This window comes from Aythya fuligula, chromosome 2 (genome assembly GCF_009819795.1).
Source record: "Aythya fuligula isolate bAytFul2 chromosome 2, bAytFul2.pri, whole genome shotgun sequence".
Lineage (NCBI taxonomy): Eukaryota > Metazoa > Chordata > Aves > Anseriformes > Anatidae > Aythya > Aythya fuligula.
In genome coordinates this window covers 23,975,283-23,999,831 of record NC_045560.1, presented here as the reverse complement: position 1 = coordinate 23,999,831, position 24,549 = coordinate 23,975,283, and the positions used below count along the sequence as shown (strand labels likewise).

Below are 24,549 nucleotides of genomic sequence, written 5' to 3'. Positions count from 1 at the left end.
TTAGCCTGCAGTAGACACCAGCTTTGCCAGCTCTCTAGGCAATGAAAAAGTTCCCTGAGCTACAGCCAAGCTACTTTTTTTTTTTTTTTTTTTTTTTTTTTTTTTTACTTCAGAACTCCAAATCAATACAGCTTCTAGGGAGACTGAACTCATCCTCAGACTCTAAAAACAAAGATGCAAAAATCCTACCATGACTCACGTGACGTGAATGCTTAGAATAGTTACATCTTCATAATCTTAAACATAATTTCATAAAGTTCCCCGAGGCTTGCTGAGCCAGACATAGATGAAGCTTTAAGGCATTTCAGTTACAGAAATTGAAATTTCTTGACTGGACTTCATGAAGGAAATCTGAAAGTCCTTCAAATTCCTATCACTCAAAAGAAAGCAGATGTCAAGTTTCCTTAATAAAAATAAATTAAAAGCAAATAATTACTACAGGAAAGAAATAATAGTTTTTTGTTGCTGTTGTTTTGTTTGTTTTGTTTGTGTGTTTTTAGGGGGGTTGAGTTGTGTTTTTTTTAAGAATATGATCTAACAAAAAAAAAAATATTCTTTACTGGCAGATAAAAACTGGATTCCAATTCCAATATTCATGTCTACCTCCTAGCAGTAGCTTGACCAATGACCCCCCCCCCCCCCCCCCTAAAAATACACAGATATTGTTTCACTGTGCCCTTGTCCTAAAGAATGGAACCTCCCAGATCTACTCTGGTACTATGAATGGCTTATCACCATCAATCATCTAACTAGTGCCACGAGGTCACTTGTTGACTTAAATTTGTAAAGATTATTATGCTACATATCAGTCCAAAATCACTAAGCTTGGATGTGTGCTATAACTCACCTACTGTTTTCAGGTAATATTTCAATATGACGTCACAAGAATAAATGTCTACTGAGGAGAAATATAATTTTCTGCAGCACTTCCTTAGATGGTATGGGTACAGACCTCGCTATTTCTCTTGGATAATCTAAAAACTTGGATGCTTACATCACTTGCAGCATTGTGGCTATGAAGCAGTATTTACCATTGTGCACCTATGAGGAATACTGTGTAATAATTACTGTGTAATACTGTGTAATCTCACAGTCACTTACGTTAAGAAGTCTCTCTTGGCAAATTGCAGATCTTCCCTGTAATTTTCTCTTAGCAGTTACTCTGCAGCAATTTTCCGCAGATAAAAGTTTTGTGAAGATTTATACCCTCCAGCCAGCCAACTTCAGACTGAGAGGCCTCAGACAAGCTCCCAAATTCAGGAAGTCTGTTGATCTGGGAGGACTTGGACTTTCCAGAAAACCCTCTAGGTTTTCATTTTTTGTTCAGGCGGAGGCTCTTTGGGGGGTCCTTTATAAGGGAAGATGGCCTAATAGATCTTCTGATAAGAATGATAACTGTGTCTTTATTTTCTTGTCTGAGGATGAAGTGAGACTTTACATATAGTATACAAAAATATAGATTTGTATTCTTTCCAAAGAAAAACTTCATACTGTATACTTTCCATTTTAAAATCGTAACATAGCCATTGTTGAAACTTTTGATGTATGTCAGCAATTCCCAAACAGGTTTACTGTGAAGAGGACAGGTAAAAAGATGTAGAGCACGTAAGGGAAGACAACAAAAAGATCTTCACAGGGCTAGAAGCTTAACTCATTTTTTGTTCTTTTATAAGAACTGCCCTCCTCAGCAGTGTTTCAGTACCAGCAGTGCAGCTGCCTCCTGTCTTCTTCCCTCATACAACACAGAAGTAAGGATGGAAGAGACCTGAAACTCTGAAGATGTTTTGTGGCCAAGAATTAAGCATCTCTCCACACCTACTCTGCACCAGCAAACAAATGCATTAAGTTTTCCCCCACACGTCACAAACATATTCAGTACACACACTGATCTACTCTTCAAAAATTGTAGTTAAAGAAATTTTTAAAGCAAATCCTGTGTTCTTTTTAATTGCATAATGCAAGACAGGTGGCTGCTTCCAAAGTACTTATGTGCTAATTTTCACGCTGCTAACCACATGTGGTATTAAGGTAACTGCCTTGGATACTGGATTAAAAGGAAAATTATTATCTGGGCAGCTGTCAAACCAAAGACATAGAGACAGTCTCCAACCTGAACACTTTAAATGTAAAATACAAATAAATATTAATTAAAAGATGTAAACAAAAATAAAAATAAAACAAGAAAAAAATAGAGTAAAAGTTGCCTAATCATGACATTTAAATGGCAAAGCACAAAAATACCTTCAAAAGATACCTGTTTTACATGATGCTTCAAAACTTCATCTAGGCTTATCAGAAATAAAACGTAACTATATATTACACCACTAGAATAGAGTTTTATTAATAACAGTAAAACAAATTAAGCAGAGCAAAGGAGAAGCAATATTTTCAAGGGAGTGAAGGAACAAAATCTAATTAAAAAACAGTTTTCATGATTACAATGAGGAACAAATAATTTTACTGCCCAAGTAACCTTACAAGCAATGTAGCAATAAAATCAAGGAATGCTTGTCTAAATACCTAAAAAGTCGACTCTTTGTCATACTGACTAAAAAGATTATTATTATTCAGAATCCAAAGATGATAACTATGGAATAGCAAATCAAGATGTGTCCAGATTTATAACCTATCACATAGTTCAGTATTTAGCCTAGATGGAAGTATGATATTACAGGAAATTAAGGGAATTAAATATCTGAGATAAAGTTTAGGTCAGTGAACTTTTCTGCTGGCTGCAGTGGATTTAATCACATTTTAACTCTGCTACTGAGACATCTCTGAACAGCTGATAATGATAGCTACAGTAAAAGGATAAACTAATAATACAGTGAAAGAATACACTTAACACAGAAAACCAATCATTTGTTAATCTGTATTCAGTAGCATGAGAAAATAGTGTATAAATGATTTCCAGACTCCATGCTGTCTCAAATATCACAGTTGCAACACATTTAGTATCCTTACAGTAATAAACTGGTGTACAAACAGGAACTAAGCCTGCACCATGTCCAGAAAGTAACATAGGTTATCTCAGTCATATACATACATTCAATCAGATGCCTTTTTTTTTTTTTTTTTTGTTCCTCTTTTTAGTTTCAGGCTCTTCAAAAGTAAAATAGATTTCCCCAGACTGAGTTAATTCAAAGCGAAACATTCTGTAAACTGCATGCCACTAAAAGCCTATGTTGGTACAACTGACTTAGACCAGGCTGAAGGAATGTTTAGCAAAGGCTGCCTCTAAATTTCATCCTACATACTCAAGAGAGCTGAGTGGCACTCACAGATAGGCCACATTTAACCTCCTTTCATTCAGACTTTGATAAATGGTGGAAGACACAAAACCACATCTGCTGAAAAAGCAGAATTACTTTATAAGCAGCAGCTTTCACTGAAGTTTCAGCTAAACCTCATCCAATCATCAAGGTTAATTATGATTTTTCTTATGCTGCTTTACTGTTGGTGGGTTGAGGTTTTTTGTTTGTATGTTTTGGCTTTTCTTTTGTTCATTTTACCTTTTATTGTATTTTTTGTTGTTGTTTCAGCTAAATTAGTGCCTTTTTCCACAGTCACATAATCCATATTTAAATTCTACATCTTCCTGTTTCTCTTAAATTGATCTTTTTTTTCTATGTAGCTTTGGTTTTCTTTGAGCCTCATTCTGTTGCTGTCAGAAGAGTAACAATACACTTTCCTCTGCACAGATGGCTACAAAATTCCCTCAGCATGACCGCTGCTTAAGATTTCAGCCTGTAACTTCCCCCTAATTAACATCACAGAACACCCCCAATAGGAACACAGTGCAGGAATGCTATTTTCTCTCATTTCTTTACACAAGGAGCCATGAGAAATGGTAAATAGTTAATTTACAGTAGTTTCAATTTACAAACAACCAGACTTCTGTCTGAATTTGCCTTGCACTAATGGAAAATTAGAAAATAAGGAATAAGTCAAAGTCAAAACCTGCCTGGCTCCTCCGTTATGAAAGACTTTGGAAAGAAACACCCTCCTACAGACCTCTGGCTCATGATACCATCCATATATGCATTTTTTTGATTAGGACAACACTACTACTCAGATAACCAAAATTAGAAGTTGATCTCATCTTCAGTGGTATTTACCCTTGTTCTATTTGTCCCAGTCTAAATTATAAGGCAGGAGGGCCTCAGTCAGTCAACAGAGATCTGCTTAATACAGTGACTCATTCTTACTGCTTTTCAGTCTCAAGCTTATCAGATAACTTCAGGAGCTTATAGAAGCATTTCATTTTCATTTCCCACCTATGCTGCTGAGATCAGCCACTGCTGTGCTGTAGAAAACCACACTTTTGAGATGGATTGGATGCTGCAGAGGGGAAAGCAACAGCTCCCTCAGGTCCTACTAGCTAAACCCACAGCTGCAGCATTACTGTCAAATAATACAGGTCTGGCATCACCCCGTGAAAATTACCTTCTAAAAGTTACATTTTCAATATACCATCAGTTTTCTTTACTTTCTAGCCCTAACATTTTTTTTGGACAAAATCAAAGTAAAGAAAAGCAAGAGCCAAAATAATCTAAATATAGATTTTTCCCCTTCTTACTTACATCTCAGGTATGTCTGACTTCCACATGATATATATACAACAGCTAGGAGTGTATTTCTTCTAACAGCTCTCTCAGATCCAAATGAAGTTTCACTACCCAGAAGACAGGAGTAGTTTTACACACAAATAAAACAACAAAGAATTGACTTGTAACCTGAATTTGACTCCTCCTAACCAAAAGTCTTCAAAAGTCCAGAAAAAACTCATATTAGCATAATAGCCTTTGTATCTAGTCCCAGCCTAGATGAATACTTAGAAATACAAAACATGCATATAGTCCCATCAAAATCATTCAGATACTGCATACTTATATATATGAATTAATAACCTTATGAGCTTTGCTAGACAAGAGCTTTGTTTTATTAATACCAAGTACAAGAATTTTAACCAGCAATAACCATGGTGCTGAACTCACAGCTAAAAGGAAAACTTCTCCAAAGACAGTGTGAAAAATATTTTCATGCAAGTGGGCTTCTATAATTAAAAAAATCAAGCAGAAGATTTCTATTCCTGCTCCTAAAGAATATTTATTTATACAGAGCTGAGACAACAAAGTGTAAAGAAAAAAAGCATTATTCTGTATTTGACAGTTATGTCGCTATAATCTTTCATCTAGACCAAGCTCACATTAAAAAACCTTTTATGTGTCACTAAACAGGCACAAGAAAACTGTATATACTATTTTCTTATTAAGTCAATACTCTATAAACTAAAAGACTGGAGAATAATAAACATATTTGAAACACCGGCTGGTATGCCTTGAACTCGGCATTGCAAATACAGAAAGCTGTGCTCATAACCATTTACACACCTCGTTATCATGGCACAGCTGCAGAAACAGGCAACTCAGATAAAATGTATACCATTATGAATAAATGTGTCAGATCATTCAATAATTATGACTCAAACAAAGCAACACACAAAAACTGATGAAATTCCTTTATATATTAGCCACCCACGGTTTTTCTTCCATTGTGAGGAAACTGCCTTTAAAATGTAAAATGTAGCTAAATCTCAAAAAGGTAATCATCCACAGTATTTTACAAGTTTCTAACTTCAGGATGTCAGTCCCACTAAACCAAGATGTTTTCCCAGTCCAGTGCCAGGCTGGCTCACTGCACGAGCAGACGGGAACACTGCTGCTGGCATGCAGATGGTGCCAAATGTGCCTGAGGGCAGAAGCAAAGGATAACAAGGCTGCATCTGCTGGGACTTTGGCTGACATGGCCATGAAACCACACCCTTCACACACAGGATCTGCTCTTTGGACCCTATGGAAACTGAGATTCTGGGATGTCAATGGCTCCTCCTGCTTCGGGAATGATGCTGAGACAGTCAACACAATTTTCAATGACATCTCAAAAGCCACAACAGTCTCATATCTTCAGTTCACTATCAATTTTAACTGAGTTTGAGTCAGCTCTGTGATGGCAATTTATTTACTATTTCTCTACCAAAGCTCATTTTAGTGCCATCCTACAGAGAAGGCTCACACAGAGAAGGCACACAGAACAATTTCTGCAAAGGAGCTTGAGACCGCCCAGCTCAGATAAAGCAGCTGTCACCAGGGAGCATGAAAGAGGCTGACAAGGAAGGATAAAGGGAGCAGAGCAGAAAGCATGACAGACATCTCAGAGTGAGCTAGAGAAGAGTTATTCCCAAACCCATGGGGAAGGGAAAACATACTAAAGCTAGTCCAAACCCTACACAGCTTTTATGATGCTTTTATTTTGTGTGCCCTGATCTTCTGATTGCGTTCATCAAGAAAAGCTTTTCTTCTCTTCATGCTGCATGTATATGACAAATTACATCTACCTTCATTTTAAGGTGCTGCCCCCAAGCAAGAAGCATTACTTACACAGTTTCTTCATCTTCCAGAGGGACTTCTCACACCCACCTTAAACATGAGTGAGCTCTTAAGTATTCACTTACATAGTAAATCTAAGGCAAGCCAAAGCAGAGGCAGAGCTGCATTATTTAACAACTCCTACACTAGAGGCTTTGTTTTTGAAGAACCAGTTTCTCCCTACAGAGAACACGATCATATAATTTGAATTCTCAAGCTATTCACTACAGCATTGCACTGAAATAAGAAGTGTAACATAATTTAAAAATAATAATAATAATAATTTGTATACTCATTAAATGTCTGTGCATACCTTCCCTGATAGCTGTAAATGGGGTTCCTTCCTCTTCTTGTAATCTAATCACCTTCAGTGCCACCAGTTTTCCATTTACCCTGAAAGGGAAAAGGGGAAGGGAAGGAAAGATAAAAAACAAAATTAAAGCAGGAACAGTATTTCTCCTAATAAAACTTGTTTCCCATCATGTACTTATTCAATTTCTTCCTGTCAATACCAGTGATTCATCTATAGCACTGTAAGAAACACTTCATAGCTTCCATAATGTCAACTTTATATTTTCACACCCATATGTAATTCAAGAAATGATCTCAGTTTTCTGTGAGTCAGTCTGTTTCCTTTCTATCACAGCACTAAACTGAAGCTTTGTTAAGAAGTATCACATTGCAGAATCTGGTTTTAATGCATCTGTCCTGTATTTGACCAAATCCCTCAAACAAAAAGGCATATGATTTTAATCAATCATTCAACTTGCAGTAAATCCATATTTATATTGATTGCCTTCTTCCCACTGCATCACACCCATAATTATTACCCTCCAAAAGCTATGGAAGTTTGAGATGGGAAATATTTTTTAGGTCACTCTAGGTCATTTCCCTTCAGGGCACAATTGTTCCTGAGGTACATTCTTGACTACATGACCCAGACTAATTTTAGATTATAAAGAATCTCTTTTATACCCTTAAAAATATTTGGTGCTCCAAGGGACAAAACTTCACAACAGAAGTTACTTTATTCTAAAATCTCTTTGGCTGATTTCACTTCTAGAATTCAAAATTTCACTACACATTAATCCCATTCAAAGCCTTAAAAATCCAGTTGGTCCACTTTAGCCAAATTAAATCTCACAAAAACTGAATCAGATTTTAAAATCCTCAAGAAGAAGCTCATACCTCTGAAGCTTTAACAGACTCCCAAGCTATGACAAGCAATTGTGAGGGTAAGTTACCAAAAAGTTACCAAATAAATACTAGCAATATTTTGATTTCTTTCTATAAAAGCAAAACTAGCTTTTACAGGCACAAGACCCAAGGAAGCACTGGAGCTTTCACACTCCTGCAGTCATGGAAGCAGTTTCCTATTGCACTGGACCCTAGAAGATGTATTCATTTTTCTAAGCAAGATGACATGGATACCCACCAACTCTGAATTCATCTCCTCCCTCAAGCTTCTAATTTTTGCAGTTACATGACTTCAGTGACATGACAGCTACTGTATTATTTCTTCTGATTAACTTTTACTATTGCCAGATTCTCATTAGACCTATACAGTGCATTGCACAATGATTCTGAACAACTTCAGAAGCCCTGATTATCAAAAGACATTTTACTTGTCACCTTCCAACTATTCAAAATACTGGCATCAGTTCAAGTCTCAAGCCACTACTCATTGTTGAAAGATAATTATCAGCTTAGCCCTACCACATTATCTGGATTTCTCCTTATGATTATCAGAAAAAGATACCTCTTGCCTCATGTAACTTCATATGTCATACACAGACAGAAGAATAAACCATAATAAAGGTAGAAGTAGAAAGATTGATGACAGACATGGTTCATATACATGTGTAGTTTTCAATTCCTCTGTCAATACACCTCCCCACCTATCACATACATATAAGTAAGTTAGACACCTGGATAATTTGATTATTTTACAATAGATGAAATAACTGTGCAGGAGGAATTTAAATAAGAAAAGCAAGTTCATTCCGCACATCAGGAACAGGATGGATGCTCTATTCAGCAAAGGCAATGCAGAAGAAAATGGAAAAAGCAGATCACTGAGGTGCTAAGGAATGTGGGTGCCACGTTTTTACCAGAGAGATTAAAAAGTAGCACCTATTTTTGTGCAGATTATGTTTTTTTATTCCGAATTTCTGCATTTCATTGATTCACTAATAGTAATAAATAACACAAACAGCAATAATATGGAACTCGCTTTGATGGATTCACAATTACACTGTACTCTTAAACATGGTAGGTGGGCTCTGCTATTCAGTTATTGCTGCCACTTTGTCACTGTTACCTATCATCATCTTGACAGATATTAAGGCAACTTTTAACACTATTAATATAACTGAGCTAATCTTAAGCAGTGTTCCTCTGGGATTGCTTTTTCCCTTTTAGTATTTTTAATATCCAAAATACCAATCTACAACTTCCAGGAAAAAAATAGTGTCCCTTATTATCATTTCCTATTCAGTCATTAAAACTTCTTTTTTCTTCAGCTCATTTTCTAAGAATAGGACAATTTTTAAGTGTACCTGGAGAGATGAGAATTGACAAAGTATTATCAATTAAAAGAGATAGGTGTGTACATTCACATCCTTTAGCTATTCTCCCACTGATGCAATCTCAGGATGCAGTTAGATGATACTGCAGAGAAGAGCTAATAGCTACCTCTGGGTAGAGCTTTTCTCTTGCTAAATCCCTGCCATACACTCCTGCCGCTGTCTTGTATCAACTCTCATGCTTGACTGACCATACAGCAAGACAGTTGGGGAAGTTATAAAGGAGAAGACAGACCCTTAAAAAAAAAAAATAAGAAATGAAAAATGCATTTTTTGTATTTTAAAAAGGGAAAAACACTAGAAAATATACAAGAAGAATCAGGACCACCTCTTTGAGGAGCAGCTCACCATGGGATCAAGTCAGCTATAAAATGAAATTATGCCCTGAATGTTGTAATGACTTGCCAAAATAATGTGGTAATTTCCTTAGAAACAACACTGAAAAAAAAAAAAAAAAAGAGACACAGAGTAAACTACTTCTGCAAGCCATCAGAATTTGACTTTGGAGACTTCAGTAGTGATTAGATTAGCAGAACTCCCCCCAGATATTACTTCACATGTCTTCCACAACTTTCAAAGCATGCTCAGTATTTTTATTATTTTCAAATATAAGAAAAAAATGATAGGCAGAGAGCATTTTAGACAGAGAAAACCAATGCTGCTGCATCTTTCAACACCGAGGATCCATTAAACCACTTCTCCTGCTCACTGCCGAAAGTAAACAACTTCACAGCATCTCATAACAATACACTAAACATGGCCAAGGATTTCACTTATCTTCTTCATCCTGTTAGCTGTCCCATTGATTTCTACTAATGAAAAATATTAATTATAAAGTTCCTATTTTCTAACTTACAAGCCTTCCTCCTTCTGAAACTAGCACTTCTCTTTCTCGTTTATCCAAAAATCTCCAGAAGGACAAAAGTCCTGAAGCCCCTCTAATGATCACACAAAGCAACATAACTCTAAATCACCAGCAGCTGGTGGATAGTTTTCATATTTATGGAAATTCAGCATTTTAATGTTATATAATCTCTTCTAATATATTTCAGATTTTACAAGCAACGTAGACAGAAGAAAAATGAGTCCAAATACTTTCATGTGGCATATGGTAAAAGTCTGTATGTTATAAAAAATACAAATGAGCCAGATGTTACAAAAAATTCTGATATAATGTGTCATTCAGCCTTTTCTATAACAGCTTATATCAGTATTACCAAAATAAATACATTGATAAAAATGACCATTTATGAGAAAGCATAAAAGATTATAAATGATTTAGTGCTTTAATACATCATTAAGAACAAATAATAGTGATGAATATAAAGTAACTGATGACTTAATGGGCTTTACTGGGGGTAATGCTGATGAAGCCACACAGAAAACAAAAGAGTACAATAACACTATTTTCACAAGTTCTTCAGTTATATTTAGATGCAATAAATGTTCTAAATATAACACATTTAAAAGATTCAATTAACATAAAATCTGCCACTGATTTCAATCTGTTTATTTAACACAGAGTTTTACCACTGGCTGGAGTTGAGGCTTAGTTCATAACTCTAGCAAGTGCTAAGCTTGGGAACACTTCGGCAAAGAAAAATCAGTAGGCAGTACTGGTATGATGCTCATGTTTTCGATGCTTATTTCAAGGAATTAATTTTTATGAAGGAAAGCAACTCTAAATTGCTAAATATTTATTTACACGAAAGGCTCGGTGTGATGATTAAATTCAGAAAATACCTAATTAGACATACTCTGTAGTGATATTAAGGTCAGAAATGCGTGTCTGAAACCCACATCAGACCATGATCACCTAATGAAACCAAGCTCTGCCAGAATTTTTCTTTGAAAGAAACCTGACAGAAGCAAAGCCACTGTAGGTTCGATGTAAACATGTTCAATGTAAACATGGACACTGTTCAATGTAAACATGGACTATATTTCTATTACTGAAAATCACTTACAGTTGGAATTTACAAAAACATTTACAGCCCTGCTAGAGTTCTATTGTGTAATACTCAAGGGAATAACCTGGCTCATCGATTTATCTTTCTGACTTTTATCATCTTTAAAGCTCCATTTTAAACAAATTTTACCTTCCTTTAAAAGAGACCAGTGGATTAAAGATATTTCACATTGTTGACATTTATTAGGGTTAGGGAAAAAAAAAAGAGAGAGAGAGAGAGAGAGAGATCAAAGATTTCCAAGAGATGTGAAGGATTTGAATTATTAATGAGCATTGCCACTGGAACCTAGGGATCTAGTTCTTCACGGGACTCAAATTAACCTCACACAAACAATACCACAGTCCTCATTTGGACAGGAGCTGGTGTGCGACATCAGAGAATTTACTCCAGGTCCCTCTCTCTACCTACCAACCTACATCGCTCAGTTAGCACTAATATCAGATGCTTGTCTCAGCATGGGGGCCACACTTTTCCATCCCTGTTGGAAGAAAATGACACAGCACAGGCAGCAGGGAGAGACAGGTACAGCCCTGGTCCTCCTCAACGCATCTCACATCCCTTCGGGCTCCACAAAACCTGATTTTCTTGTAAAGAAGGTTCAAAGACAAATGTAGTGGTATTACTGTAAGTAGAGCAGCCTCTATCCTAATTCTGCATACATATAGTCACAGCGATCTTTCCAGAGAGTCCCATGGCTAACTAGGAAGTATATTGGTGCATAATGGCACTTAGTTTACAAATTTCTTCAGTGTTTTGTCTATCATTCCTTTACTACAAGGATGGTGAGGCACTGGCACAGGCTGCCCAGAGAAGCTGTGGATGTCCCATCCCTGGCAGTGTTCAAGGCCAGGCTGGATGGGGCTTTGGGCAACCTGGTCTGCTGGGAGGTGTCCCTGCCCATGGCAGAGGGGTTGGAACTGTGTCTCTTCCAACCCAAACCATTCCATGAATCTATGATTCCAATCATGAATATACATGATAGTGTTGCTAAATTACTATCCAATACCTTTTAGCACTTGTATTCAATATAGCTATGTTCTATCCTAGTTCTTGTACCACATTTTTCTGTGCAGTCAATGGGTAATACAATGTATTTTCATTCCTTGGTTTCCACACCTGTCACAAGAGATGATAATGCCTTGTTACCTTTGTACTTTTGTACTTTGCAGGTCAAAGCAAATAGTATAATGTTCTTTTCAATCTGTACAGCTACAAAGAAAATCCTCCCTAGGTTCTTTTAGATGTGGAAAAATTCACTCAGTAAGTGATTGACATAGTTAATGATTCATCTTCTAGTTAGAATCTTTAAGCTTACATGATTTTAAAATGTTTTCAGACAGAATAATTATTTAATAACTTATTTTAGTACTTACACTGCTTTAACATTTTTTTCCACTATTTGGCATTTTAGTTCAGCAACAAGTTATTAGCTTTGCATCAAGTTCATCTTGTAGTTACTGTTTTTATGAAGGATTAGTAATACTAGAAATTTTTATAAGTCATCCACTCACATGCTTTATAAACCTGTGTCTTGACTGTAAAATGTATAATAAAAAGCAGCCTACAATAATCTTCAAAACCTATCAACTTAAAAAAGAAATTGATAGAAAAAAAAAAAAAAAAAAAGAAACAAAGAAAACATATCAGGCAGCTCTAGTAGGTAACTATAAAGTGCATTTTCATAATCCATGAATATATATTCCTTTTCCAGCCATCTGGTACTCCACAGATGAAAGCAGTTTCATTTGTAGATGAACACTGATTTCACACAATTTCCGAGAAAGAAAAGAAACGGTTCAGAAAGTTTAAGTCGCTAAGATGACATGAACCACAAAACATATTATCTGTGAACTGGACTGTTGCACATAAAATATATAAAGAAGTATGTGAACACAATCCATCGCATCACATAGACTAATGCTTAGGGAATAAGTAAAAAGAAAAAGTGTGACAGACAAAACAGCAAGTTCTTCAGGCTACCCAAAGCCTATGGCACTTGCAATAGATTGCACATAAAACAAAGGAAAAGATGATGAGAGTCATAGAGGTTTCAAGACAAATAAATGAAATAGTGCAGCTTAAAAGAAAGATAAAGTCAGAATAACAATTAGCCCTGTCAGGCATCCTCAGCACCCTAAACATAAAAATCAAAACCCCTGAGTGATCATTTTCTCGTAAGCAGTCATCCACAAACATATATATGAAATATTACAGTCAGCTATATATTCATAAAGCATACTACAATGCATCATGGCAACAACAAATAGAGGTGGTTCCCTCTGATCATTCAACTATTCCCTGTTGCCACAAGAATAATACTGCATAGAAACCACAGCTGGTGCAGAGTATGAGGACTGTCTTACTGAGCAATATTTCTCTTTAAGATCTGCACTTCATATCACTAACTCCCTATTGATTTTTGAGTGAATAAGAAAAAGTACTGCCTTCGAAGGATATAAATGTAAAATGGCCTGGCTAACTGAAAAGCTTCAATTCATCCTTTGGTGCACATCGGAATCACCCTGAAAAATAAATAAATAAATAAATAAATTCAAGCAATTGCAGGGGCAGCTCGACTGAATGAAGAACTTCACAATTCCACAGCCTTCGTGGAACTGAACTCGGGGGGACAGCACAAGCTTTGACAGGATACTACTCCATGCCCCATCAGACCAGTTCTCATATTAATAGGTAACAGGAATAGAGACCAGAATTTAATTTAGGACAAGCATTTTATATAGGATAAATTGTTTGAAATGATGGAATTTTGCAGCAGGGATTTTAGGCAAAATTTTATTGATTGACCTCTCTGTTAAGAGTTCTATACATTTTTGCAGTACTTTGAGCACAAACAACTTAGTAAATGCCCCTTTCCAGTGCACTAAAAAGCAGATGGTAAGCAAGAGGTATATTGAGATCACAGTGGGGAGATGCAGTGGATATACCATCGGCTTGCTTCTCAAAATACAGATTCATGCTGTGCAGGCAGCAGTCACAGACCACATCACTTTAACTGAAGTAATCTGCTTTAATTCTTTGCTGGAAGGGCAATTAAACACAGTGGGATGAGAGGATACAAACCATACTAACACATAATTATCACAAAAAGCACAGTTTTTTTCCTTTAAGGGCAATGTGCAGAGTTCCCAGGGCAAGTATGGAAGGCCTTCATACTGCTTTGCAAGGGGCTCCAGTTAGGAGTGTCTCTTCTCTGCTGTCCCTGGATTCTCAGGGCTCACATCAACATTTAGTTGTCACAGATCAAGCGAGATAACATTGCTATAAATTCAGGCACGTCAATTCTAGTCATGCTTAAGAAGGAAGAAGGTCAATGTCAGGAGGAAGATTCATTGGTTGATACAGACAGAATTTCTTCAGTTCCATCACAAATGGAAATGATATGATAATTCAAAAGGAATCTATTGCTCTAACATTTGTTCTCTGCAAACTACTTACAAATACAGTAATGTTTTTGCAGTTTCCCCCTACAGAGTATGTAGAGATAAAGAGTTAAGCCATAGCATTTATGTTGTATACAAATTTATGTTATGATGAGCTTTCTTTCAACAATAATGTGAAACCTTGAAAATGAGTCAAGAAAATATAAAGCAAGGCAAAGAGATTATGACTGCAACACTACCCACTCCTTGCTTCCCAGTCAAATTGCAACACTTTTCAACTTCAGTAGGATTATTATTATTTTTTTAAGTCAATGTTAATAAAAGAGATGACATGTTCACAGCATTAGTCAAACAGAGTAAATGTTTGATTTGCAGAGTAAAACTTGCATCTTTTTGTAGTGCCATTAGCAAGTTACTCAGTCTATTTCTCCAAAATTTTACTGTAAAAGTAGCAGAAATCCCTTTAGTGATCTGAATTTCAACCAATGTATGCAATAAGAAGCCATTTGTAATTTTATACAACAAAGTAACTAGCGAGAAATTAACCTGAAAGAACACAGAAAATGAAGCTCATCTTGTGCACATCTGAAGTTCAATAAGTGAACTCAAAGAGATCTACCTCTTGATGCAACTGTCAGTCAAAAAACAAATGGCTGTGTGGCTATTTCTCCAACACACAAAAAAGCCTAGTCTAAGAGAACACTGCTTCACTTTCCTCAGTCATACAACCCTGTTCACTCTGCTGCTTCTCCACACTCCAGGGAATCAATTTAATCTGACTACGAAAAGAGAAATCCATCATCCGTTAAGAGGAATTAGCCCACTTCACTTCACGTTCCTGGGATACTACCACAGATGCTCAGATAGACAGAAGAAAACACTTTATAGGAAGACAGGGGCTTGGTACTGCTGATTCTGCTCCATGTTCTAAAAAAAAGCCAAGCTTCCCCTGAAAGCAAGTTACCGTCCACATTACTTTAAGAAAGGAATGGCTGATTTTATGTATTTGTAGGCAGGTATGTATCTATTCATTTTTTCAAGTGGTGAGCTAGGATCATGGAGTTTTTATTCTATCATTATGATCAGCAGGGAGAATCATTTAAAAGACTGAAGGATTCTCCATTAAAGAAATCACATGCAGATATTTAGGAAAAAAAAAAAAAAATTGTCAGGATTTCAGCAAACAACCCTATAAAACCAGGCTCAGTTAAAAATGACTTTGAGCTATATGCTATTTCTGGAAACTTCTGCTCAACTGAAGAGATTCAAAGAGGGCTTTATAGAAGTTGTATTTCCAATGGATCATAGATTCAAATTTAAGATAAGCATCAAAATTAGGGAAAGCCTTAACCTCTGAAAGAAGACATAGTTACAGAGTCAGAATGCTTGGGGTTGGAAGGAACCTCTGGAAGTCACCTGGTCCAACCCTCCCTGGCTCAAGCAGGACCACCTCGAGCAGGATGCCCAGGACCATATGCAGGTGGCTTCTGAAGATCTCCAAAGAGGGAGACCAGACAACCTCTCTGGGTAACCTGTGCTAGTGCACCATCACTCACACAATAAAGAAATGTTTCCTGATATTCAGTCAAAAACCCTTTTGTTTCAGTGCCCATTGCCTCTTGACCTTTCACTGGGCATGACCAAAAAGAGCCTGGCTCAGTCCTTTTTGCATCCTCCCTTCAGGTATTTCTATACATTGATAAGATTCCCGCCAGCCTTCTCGTTTCCAGGCTCAGCAGTCCCAGAGCTTTCAGCCTTTCCTCACAGGAAAGGTGTTCCAGTCCCTTCATCATCTTTGTGGTCCTTCTCCAGACTCTCCCCATTAATTCCGTACCTCTCTTCTACCAGGTAGCCAATATGAGGCTAAGAAATATTTGGGGATGAATAGAGGGGAAGGGTCACCTCCTTCGACCTGCTGGCAACACTCCTCCTAATACAGCCTGGAATACCATTAGTTGAACACATTGACTTCCTCAGATACAACTTTTTGAGTCATTTATTCAAGTTTTAGTCTTGAAACTGATACCATACAGCTGAAATCCCACACATTAATTATTTCAGAATTTTGCTATAAAATAGCTCACTGAAGGACACATTAAGTCCTTTCAGAACAACACGCTGTACTTTCAGAACACTCATGAGAATATTCAAAGCAGCACAAAAAAAAAAGAGACAATATGAGGCTAAACCCAGATGACCTACAGCACTGAAACACTTTGCCAATTCCCATCAGAAATGTAGCAAAAAAGAAATGGGTGACAGAAAATTCTGAAATTTTGATAAAGTAATTGTTTCGAGTGATATATCATCATGGGGATTAGAGATAAGCAGTTTAAAAAGCTAAAGGAAAGGTAAAATGAATGAATACAACTCCTATATGCAGTGCTATAAACCTCTTAAAGCTCTTCCTGATTTTGCAGTCATTATATATAAACATCACCATCCACGGAGATGCCTAACACCCAAACCTGGACTCATCTCTGATTCTTCCCTCTCTCCTAATCTCTACCTTCTCTTATTATATGTTATTTATATTTAAATATCATTCTGGATTTGGATTCTGAAAGCTGAATGCATGCAAATAATATACTACTTTTTCAACTACTTGGACTTAGAAATTACAGTTGCAGTGCATTTACAGCCCATCTATTTGTTGAAAAAATACCTTGCTTAAGCAGTGATAATGGAACAAAAACAAATAGAAGAAATTATCTGAGAGCAACTGTGAAAAATAAAAATAAAATAAAATAAAAAATCCCAGACTCCTCCATGTTAAAATTCTGTGTAAAATCTGAAATTAAATTGAATTTGCTCTGGAATTTAGTATGCAATAGTATCTTTGTAGTACTCGGATAGTATCCTTTCCTTTTTATTTTTTTTTCAGCTAGTTGATGTCTTCTTCATTTAGACTTTGGTAATGAAAACTGTCATTTACCAAGAACCATTTTATGCAAAATAGCGATGATCAGTAACACAAGCCGGATCTGGGAGACATTCTCAGTGACTTGCCTAAGCACGTCAAATACAAAAACATGGCATGTTAATGAGAAAGCCAGCAGTCACTTCTATAATGTGTAAAAAGTAGATTTTGAAATTGAACAGGTTTTCCTTTTGTTTCTCTCCCTGATCCAGCTTGTTACAATGTAAACAGAAGGTTTTATTCCAGAGATTCAAGAAGCCCACGAACTGAAAGACAATTTTTGTTTAATGGAATAAACTTGAATTAGGAGGTGTACACACTGCTCAGAAGATATACTCACCAACCTACAAACACAAATTTACTCTTATCATGGATCATTATGAAACATTCTCAAGCAGATGAATGTAGAAGTGAAATATAAACTAAAAGAGCAAGTGGGTTTGGAAAACTCGAAATTATAGCATAGTACTCTCTAGTAAGCTGTAATAAAAACATGGAACAGCTCATAATGGAAAACAGGATTCACTCACAATAAGTGAAATAAGTCTTTACTATTAACAAATATTAAGATAACTAAAAGTGCCTAAGCAGTTAGGTGAAAAATAAAGTCTATATTACAAACAGCTAAACACTTACATAACATAACATAAATAAGACAAAAAAGACAAAAACAACAAACTGCACTCTTCCAGATGCAATTTGGCCAGTTTGCTCTCAAAACACTCAAAATAGTGTTGCAAGATACTATTATAAAGCAAACTTTGATATTTATCTACAGCTTTCAGTGTGTTAATAAGCAAATACCTGCATACAGCACTTCATGTTGTCACAAAATGCCTTTAGCAGAAATTGTACCATTAAACTCTTCAAAATGGTATTGTCCTTCACCTTGAAGATGTTTTATTCTTACAGCTAAGAAACATTACCTCCAGTTCTATTACCTTGGTGCTTATGCATCTCATGAAATTTATTAAAAAGAAAACCAAACCCCACAACTTTTAACATGTACCTGGTGATAAATACTAAGCACAATAATTTTTAGAACAAATCATCATTCAAAACAACTCTACCTGGTCTTAAATCCTCCAGCTTCCGCTACAGTTAAGGACACACCACCCAAATATTTTGGCAAAATGACAAAGCCAAGCACTAGACTTGGTTAGATTAAACTAGACTAGAGTTAGGGATTCTTAAAAATTTTGACAAAAATGCACTTTTTGTGCATATAACTACATGCTTCTCCAAATAAACAATATTTCTGTGTTCTGTGGCATGCCATGAGGGCTTTTTTAGTGGTCAAAAACAGTCCACGCCAGAACTAAAACAGCCCTCTTTTGACCTGTTTTGCCCATGTTATTTCCCACTGAACTGACAGCTAAGGGAACATCGTTATGCGTATCAAAGTCTTAGCCTGTATATCTACAGCAGGTGCTAGAAAACATTCCTCTATCTATTTCTGTATCATTTTAGACAAAGCTATAAACAGTCAGAGCCAATCTGCCAGAAAAGCACCAGCAAAATTAGGATCTGCTGAAACAGCAGGAGCCAAAGTTGGCCCATCCATTTGCCCCTCTGTCCATTTGTTTTCCCCATAACTACATCACAGCAGTGATGCTCTCTCTTCTTTAGGAACACCATAAAGGGCAGAAATTCCTCATCTTCTTATGGGGACAGAAGAACATTGGCCAACAACTCCTTTTGAAATAGCAGATAGGCCCTGTACTGTTTTTCAACTCTTAAGGAATTACCTTTTGCTGCTTTGAAGTAATTGAACTGTTTCTTTACTTCAAGAAACCAAAGCCTCATCTGGAGGTGCTGAGTCTGTGTGGTGCTATGTAATATGAGAATTATTCAATTCTTGAAGGAAAAAAAAAGCCAACCAAAAAAAAAAAAAAATTAAGCAGGTGAAGGAACATGACCTTAAGAAGAGATCAACATATTTATTGCAAATGCATTCTTATCCACACTCTAATTACACAAGCTTTTTCAAAACAAATTTTAAAGACTTTGCAAAAGATGTTAAGAAGCAGCAGAATAAAGTTATGTATAATTATTATAATTCCCACCACTTATTTAGAGCTTGCTATTTATAATGGGCAATGCAGAATACCCAGTAATATCAATTTATTATTCAACTACCATTAAAATCATTGAAGTATTTCTTACAGATCTGCAGTTAGCTCCATTAAAACAAATGAAGTATTTCTAACGAATCTATGTTTTGTAACACATGCACAAATCACCACTGAATGAGATAGCTTCAGGGAAGTACTTTGCTTTACTTTTAACTTTTGGTCAATTCTACTGATTGACGAGACATCTAGTAACCCTGTTTCCTTAGTTCAATCTTACTGAAAGTCAAGGCATATCAGGTAACTATCACCAGAAATAGGTGTTATGATTTTACAAAAGGATTTTAGTGATAAGGCACAAGATGAAATCTATACAGTTTTCTCTGATTATGTAGACCCCAATAAAAAGTTTATTTATTATGTCTGGAATTTATAGTGAGGTATAACTGAACCATTAGCAACACAAAATAACTGCATTTTCTTGAAGAATGCTGCCAGTGAAATACAATGCATGTACTAACATGGCAGAAGTGTAAATACTTCTTTTACATGTAGAATTTGGAATGTGCTTTAGGAACAGCTGTTACTATGTTTATCAATCTCAAAGCTACTGAGAGATGACAACATCCCTTATTCTGATTTACTACAAATATTCAATGGAAAAAAAAATTCAGTACCTACAACTTGATGATACTGGAAAATATTAACACCTTAATATATTAACCTCATGAAGTTCAACAAAGCCAAATGCAAGGTTTTTCACCTAGGGAAGAATATAACCCCATGCACCAGTACAAGCTGGGGGCTGACCTGCCGGAAGGCAGCCCTACAAAGAAGGACCTGGGAGTCCTGGTGGATAACGGGTTGACCACGAGCCAGCAGTTTGCCTTTGTGGCCACGAAGGCCAACAGTATCTTGGGCTGCATCAGGAAGAGGGGGCTAGAGCACCTGTCGTACAAGGACAGGCTGAGGGAACTGGGCCTGTTTAGCTTGGAGAAGAGAAGACTGAGAGGGGATCTTATTGATGTGTACAAATATCTGAAGGGAGGGTGTCAAGAGGATGGGGACAGACTCTTTTCAGTGGTGCCCAGCAGGACAGGAGACAATGAGCACAAACTGAAAAACAGGAAGTTCTGGCTGAATATGAGGGGGTACTTTACTGTGAGGGTGACAGAGCACTAGAACAGGTTGCCCAGAGAGGCCGTGCAGTCTACTTCTCTGGAGATATTCAAAACTCGCCTGGATGCGTTTCTGTGCCACGTGCTCTAGGTGATCCTGTTTGGCAGGGGGGTTGGACGAAATGATCTCCAGAGGTCCCTTCCAACCTCAAGTATTCTGTGATTCTATATATTTCCTTGTTTTAGTAGATATACTGTCATGATACTCTGCTAAGAATGAAAAGTTGCCTCATCCATCATTCACTAGACAAACTTTTAAATAAAGATATTGCATATACCCAATATCCCTCTCAAAACTGTTTTTTATCGAAAATTTGATTATGAAAACTTGAGTAAATATATGAACTTCTTTACAGCATAAGACAAACTGCTTGACAGAAGATAATGCTCAACTGAAGCAACAGCTAATGAAGTGTATTTTATGTATTTTACCAAGTTATTTTATACAATATAAAAGTACTTAGCACATTAGGGATAAAAAAATGTCGTAACAAAACATTAAATTGGCAGAAAATATATATTTTTCACATATAGAGTAGATTCCTTTGAGCTGGAGTGGTTGCAAGATGTGTCTGAACATTATTTCCCAAAGGCTACTCTTGTAAATAAACTGAATTTACATTAGTCCAAAATTCCATTCATTCACTTCATGGTACTTTATTCAAGCTTTTCATAAGGATGAACAAAAGACCAACAAACTCATTTCTTATATTCAGCATTACTCTTAGGACTTTAAAAAAATCTACTTGACAGTGTATTGTGCTCTTATCTATAGAAACTAAATATCTTACATTTAATTTCATAAAGGTATTGAAAAAGTAATAGAACAATAAAGTACAAAGAAAACATCAGATTAACAAGATTGAATCTCATCTTGTTCTGAAGTAATGGTACCTCTGCAATATGGTTTCAATCTCTTTCACTCGAGAACACAAAAATCAGTAGCACTGCGCATTCATTCACAAGGTGCAGTAACATCACTTAGTAGTTTCTGCTTACTTTCATTTACAGAAAGAAAGAAAAGAAGGAAAAGAAAGACAAAGAGAGAGAGAGAGAGAGAGAGAGAGAGAGAGAGAAGAAACCAGCACTTACTTGCTTTTCCCTTTGTATACCGTAGCATAGGAACCTTCCCCTAGTTTTTCCAGCTTTTCATATGAGTCTGCTTTTCCAAACTTGGGGCTTGTAGGCTGAAAAAAAAAAAAAAAAAAAAAAAGAAGAGAGAGACCTTTCAGAATGTATTGCACCCACAACATTAATTGCTTTGATTCAGCCTTCAGAGATCAAAGGCCATAATGAAAACTCATAGACCTGCACGTTATTAACAGCCAACAATAAAAGAAAAAAATTAATAGCAAAGCTAATAAAATGACTGAATAGGCTACTCAAGCAAACATCATTCAACACCCCAGATGGTGGTTTTCAATATCAACTATATACTTACATCACTGGAATTATCAAAAGGATTTTGTTCTTAATCAAAGGGAGATTTCTGTTTCATTTTTCACATATATCACTTTGTACAGGGAAAAGGATCATTAGCAGCTAAACCTGCTCATCTTTGTTAAGAGATCTAAGCAACAGTTTCAATCTGCCCTACAAAATCAGATTACACAAGCTTCTTAAGTAAAATATATATATTTTAATCTACAGCCCACCCAAAAACATTGTATAAGTAGTCAGTGCCTTCTGCACGTCTACCACTGTTCAGAGTCATTAAAATACTACAAGATAGCACATTTAAAGGAAGTATCTTGCTTCTGAATTATGTTTACTGTCTTCAGCTTGTGGATACAAACACACCATGTTTTTAATGACATGTATATGCAGCACAGTGGAATAAAATCCTGTAGCCTCAACATCTGCAGACTAAATGCAGGGTTGAAAATGGAAGCAAGCTGAACACAGCGCCTTGCTGAGGGCCAGACAGCTCAGCCCACCTCTGTGCCAGGCTGCTGCCTGCCCTGCTGCTATGCATGTCTCACAAAGAACACCATACAAGCCGCAAAAATAGAAATTCATCTGACATGAAAATTATTAATTTGGAAAGCTGATATTAAAAATTGAGAAAGAGAAGATGTATTATGAGGAATTACATTGCATAAAATCATTTTTCCTGATTTTTATTCTATGAAATAAATGTTGCTCCAAATGATGCAATATATTATCTGCTTTTTATAATTTCAACATTCATGAATGAAGTCCTGGTCTACAATTACACAGACTAGAATGATACACATTTTTAGTAATAAACGATATATAAATATATATATATTTTTTTAATGTATGTCAATACTACTGCCTACTCTGGCCGGCTCAATGCCATGACCACTGCACTGGGGAGCCTGTCCCAGTGCCTGACCACCCTCTGGGTGCAGAACCTTTTTCTAACCCCCTGTCTGTCCCAGCTGCATGCCATTCCCTCAGGTCCTGTTTCTGTCCCCAGGGAGCAGAGCTCAGCGCCTGCCCCTCCGCTCCCCTCGTGAGGGAGCTGCAGGCCACCATGAGGCCTCCACTCAGCCTGCTCTGCTCTGGGCTGAACAAACCCAGGGACCTCAGCCTCTCCTCATACGTCTTGCCCTCCAGACCCTTCATTATCTTCATTGCCCTCGTTTGGATGCTCTCTAATAGTTTTATGTCCTTCTTACATTGTGGCACCCAAAACTGTACACAGTACTTGAGGTTCCACACCAGTGTAGAGCAGAAATGAAAAGGTTAGTTGAAAGTTTTAATCCTGAGCACTTTAAATTCAGTTAAAGGGCCATTTTTGCTGTGAATTAATCCTCACTTTTACAAAAAGAAGTAATCTGAAGTAGTTTAGGATAAGCATTTTTGTACGCAACATATCATGAAGTTCCTGGAAAATATCTGAGTTAAGCAGACATTTTGAAGTATATCCTGCTTTCCCAGGTGTCCACATTTTCCAGTTGTCTGGAAGAAAAGTGCTTTTTACTCTCCCCATAGACCAGAAAGACACTGTAAAAAAAATGAACTGCAACCGCCACCGGTATCACCTACAGATATTTTAGACTGCAGCACTCAGACATTCTGTACACAAACCAACCAAAAGAATACAGGGCAGAAATTCTGGAGAATCAGCACTGATGCTCACTTCAGATTCAGGGACTAACTCAGTATCACTCTGTTTGTAATACTGCAAATGAAAGCAGCCAAGCAAATTGAGCATGTTTAGGGTTGAATTCAACTGGGAGACTCTAAGCCATGCCCTGCACTGCACACAGTACAGACTCACATTTGGGATCTTACGCCTGATTTACAAGTACTCAGGTTTCAGTTTTCTGGAAGGAGACAAGCATGCAGTGCATGTTTGCAGTGCAGAACACAGCTGTGATTAAATTCTTTTAAAACCATGGTCAAAAGTTTAAAATCATCTGAGCCTAAAAATTGCTCCAATAAACAGACAAGAACATCCCAGGTAGGATGACTTGGGACCTATAATCTGCCAATTAACCATGAACCAGAAAATACAAATATTCTTTTTACTCAACTAAATTTACAAAATTTGTTCTAAGCCATAATTTTGGCACTTTGGCATATACGTGCGTTTTCTGGGACTAAGATCCCAGCCTTCTATTGAATGATATCAGGCTATACACATGTATGTTTGCAAAATTGTGCCTTTTCATCTCCTTCCAATACACAGAACAATCTATTACTTCGTTATCCAAGTCCTAAACATGAATAGACTGATGAAAATATGCCATATGGGAACTCTCTGATCTTCCTTTTGCATTATTGGGACCACTTCATTACAGATAAGGGAGTAATATGCTCATCTCCCAATCTGCACTTAAAAAGACATTCTGCCTGGTTAGAAATGCAAGTGGATTTTGTTGTTGTTGTTATTATTTTTACCATAGTGGTGTTACAGATGTCACTAACAGAGGTGACTAAAACATTTATTCAAGTAACTTTCTCATTTAAGTGTCTAATTATGGACTAATGCAGCATCATGAAACTACAGAAGTATCAAGATG

General features: G+C 36.7%; 1 protein-coding gene across 6 annotated transcripts in view; it reads right to left on the bottom strand.

Annotated features, from left to right (window-relative positions):
- CDK14 (cyclin dependent kinase 14) overlaps positions 1–24,549 on the bottom strand; it is a 328,926-nt gene that overhangs the window by 213,223 nt on the left and 91,154 nt on the right. For all 6 annotated transcript variants that reach the window (XM_032181404.1, XM_032181407.1, XM_032181405.1 and 3 more), the window contains 2 exons: positions 21,647–21,741; positions 6,742–6,821 (listed from right to left, as the gene is read on the bottom strand). In XM_032181404.1, the coding sequence (XP_032037295.1) occupies positions 6,742–6,821; positions 21,647–21,741 (175 nt within the window). The remainder of the gene's footprint in view (positions 1–6,741; positions 6,822–21,646; positions 21,742–24,549) is intronic.